General features: G+C 39.4%; 1 protein-coding gene across 1 annotated transcript in view; it reads right to left on the reverse strand.

Annotated features, from left to right (window-relative positions):
• Positions 1 to 1281, reverse strand: part of LOC116179986 — a 66598-nt gene extending 65317 nt beyond the window's left edge. Inside the window, exons 1-3 of the mRNA XM_031499809.1 lie at positions 1273 to 1281; positions 1002 to 1230; positions 741 to 929 (exon numbers count right to left, since the gene is read on the reverse strand). Of these exons, the coding sequence (XP_031355669.1) occupies positions 741 to 929; positions 1002 to 1230; positions 1273 to 1281 (427 nt within the window). The remainder of the gene's footprint in view (positions 1 to 740; positions 930 to 1001; positions 1231 to 1272) is intronic.

The following is a 1281-nucleotide window of genomic DNA, read 5'->3' on the forward strand; positions in this document are numbered from 1 at the left end:
CAACATTTCATCTAACAAGGAGGAAATGAATTGACTATCACTATTAACAAGTCCTTCATTAACTGTAGGAACTTCATTAACATTGCCAGCATAAATTGGAAACTGATGAATGGATGGGTTGATGATTACATGACTTAAAACGTTTATTTTGTTTACTTTTGGTGCTAACGATACTGATACTCCCGTACCACTTTTTAACCCAGCAGTACTTGCTGCGTTACTAATTGTTTCACTGTTACTTTGTTCTTTTACTGAATAACATTCAACATCCGGTATATAATCTGGGTCACAAACTTCTGCATCTTTAAATCGCGCTTTGTTACGTTTAAAGTCACTAATTTTATTAGCAAGTTCCTTATTTAATGCAAGGCTGACTAGCTTCTTACCTCTATTTTCCATAATTCACAAGAGCTACCACACTGAAACTATTTAAACCCGGAGTAGCTTACACACACACCCAACACAAAAAATATAGGTTAGAATACATTGCATATAAATTGGCGGTAAAATTGCAGGGTTATGTTAAGAGAAAAAGGCGTAACTAACGAAAAATTATGTAGATACGCCCATTCTACATAACAACATCACATACGACTTTTCTGTTTAACAAAACATCTTCAATTGTAGATACGCCCTTTTTTTACTCACGTTTTGCATCCAAAGTATATGTAGATACGCCTGACGATCTTAATAGAATGATAGAATTGCGTGTGAAGACACATATAAACGTATTAACTCACTTTCTGATAAAATTGCAGATACGCCCTTTTGGATTAACACGGCAGTATAACACTTCCGCTTTTCACTATCCGTCGGCTTCCGCTTTGGACTATTCTTTTCTTCCGGTCGTCTTTCTTTATCATCCTTTCGTTCCACGATTTTTGTTTTCGTCTTCATATCTCTTATCGCCTCATACTGCTTGAACCGCTCTTTCAATGCATGGTCCTAGCCCCATATAACGCAGCCTTGTTCCAAACTCCGTCGGGAATACCCTGAATTACTCAAAGATTTCGTATCTACTATTCCTTGTGCCTCAATCTCGCGCATATTGTACATGTATTGCTGCAAGGTCTCGTCGGATTTCTTCCTCCTTGGCCCCAGCTCGCGGTGAATTTGTTGATCGCTCACCACATGCTCGAACTCGTCTTTCAAGGCGTTTTTAGACTTCAACCACGTCTTCGTACACCTTTCTTGCCTCACGAACGTCAGGGCTGAGCCTGTTAGTAGCTTCTTCGCGAACGCGACTTTGTGAATATCGGTTCACCTACACACTTCCGCCAT

The sequence above is a fragment of the Photinus pyralis genome, unplaced genomic scaffold, assembly GCF_008802855.1.
Source record: "Photinus pyralis isolate 1611_PpyrPB1 unplaced genomic scaffold, Ppyr1.3 Ppyr1.4_LG9, whole genome shotgun sequence".
Taxonomy (NCBI): Eukaryota; Metazoa; Arthropoda; class Insecta; order Coleoptera; family Lampyridae; genus Photinus; species Photinus pyralis.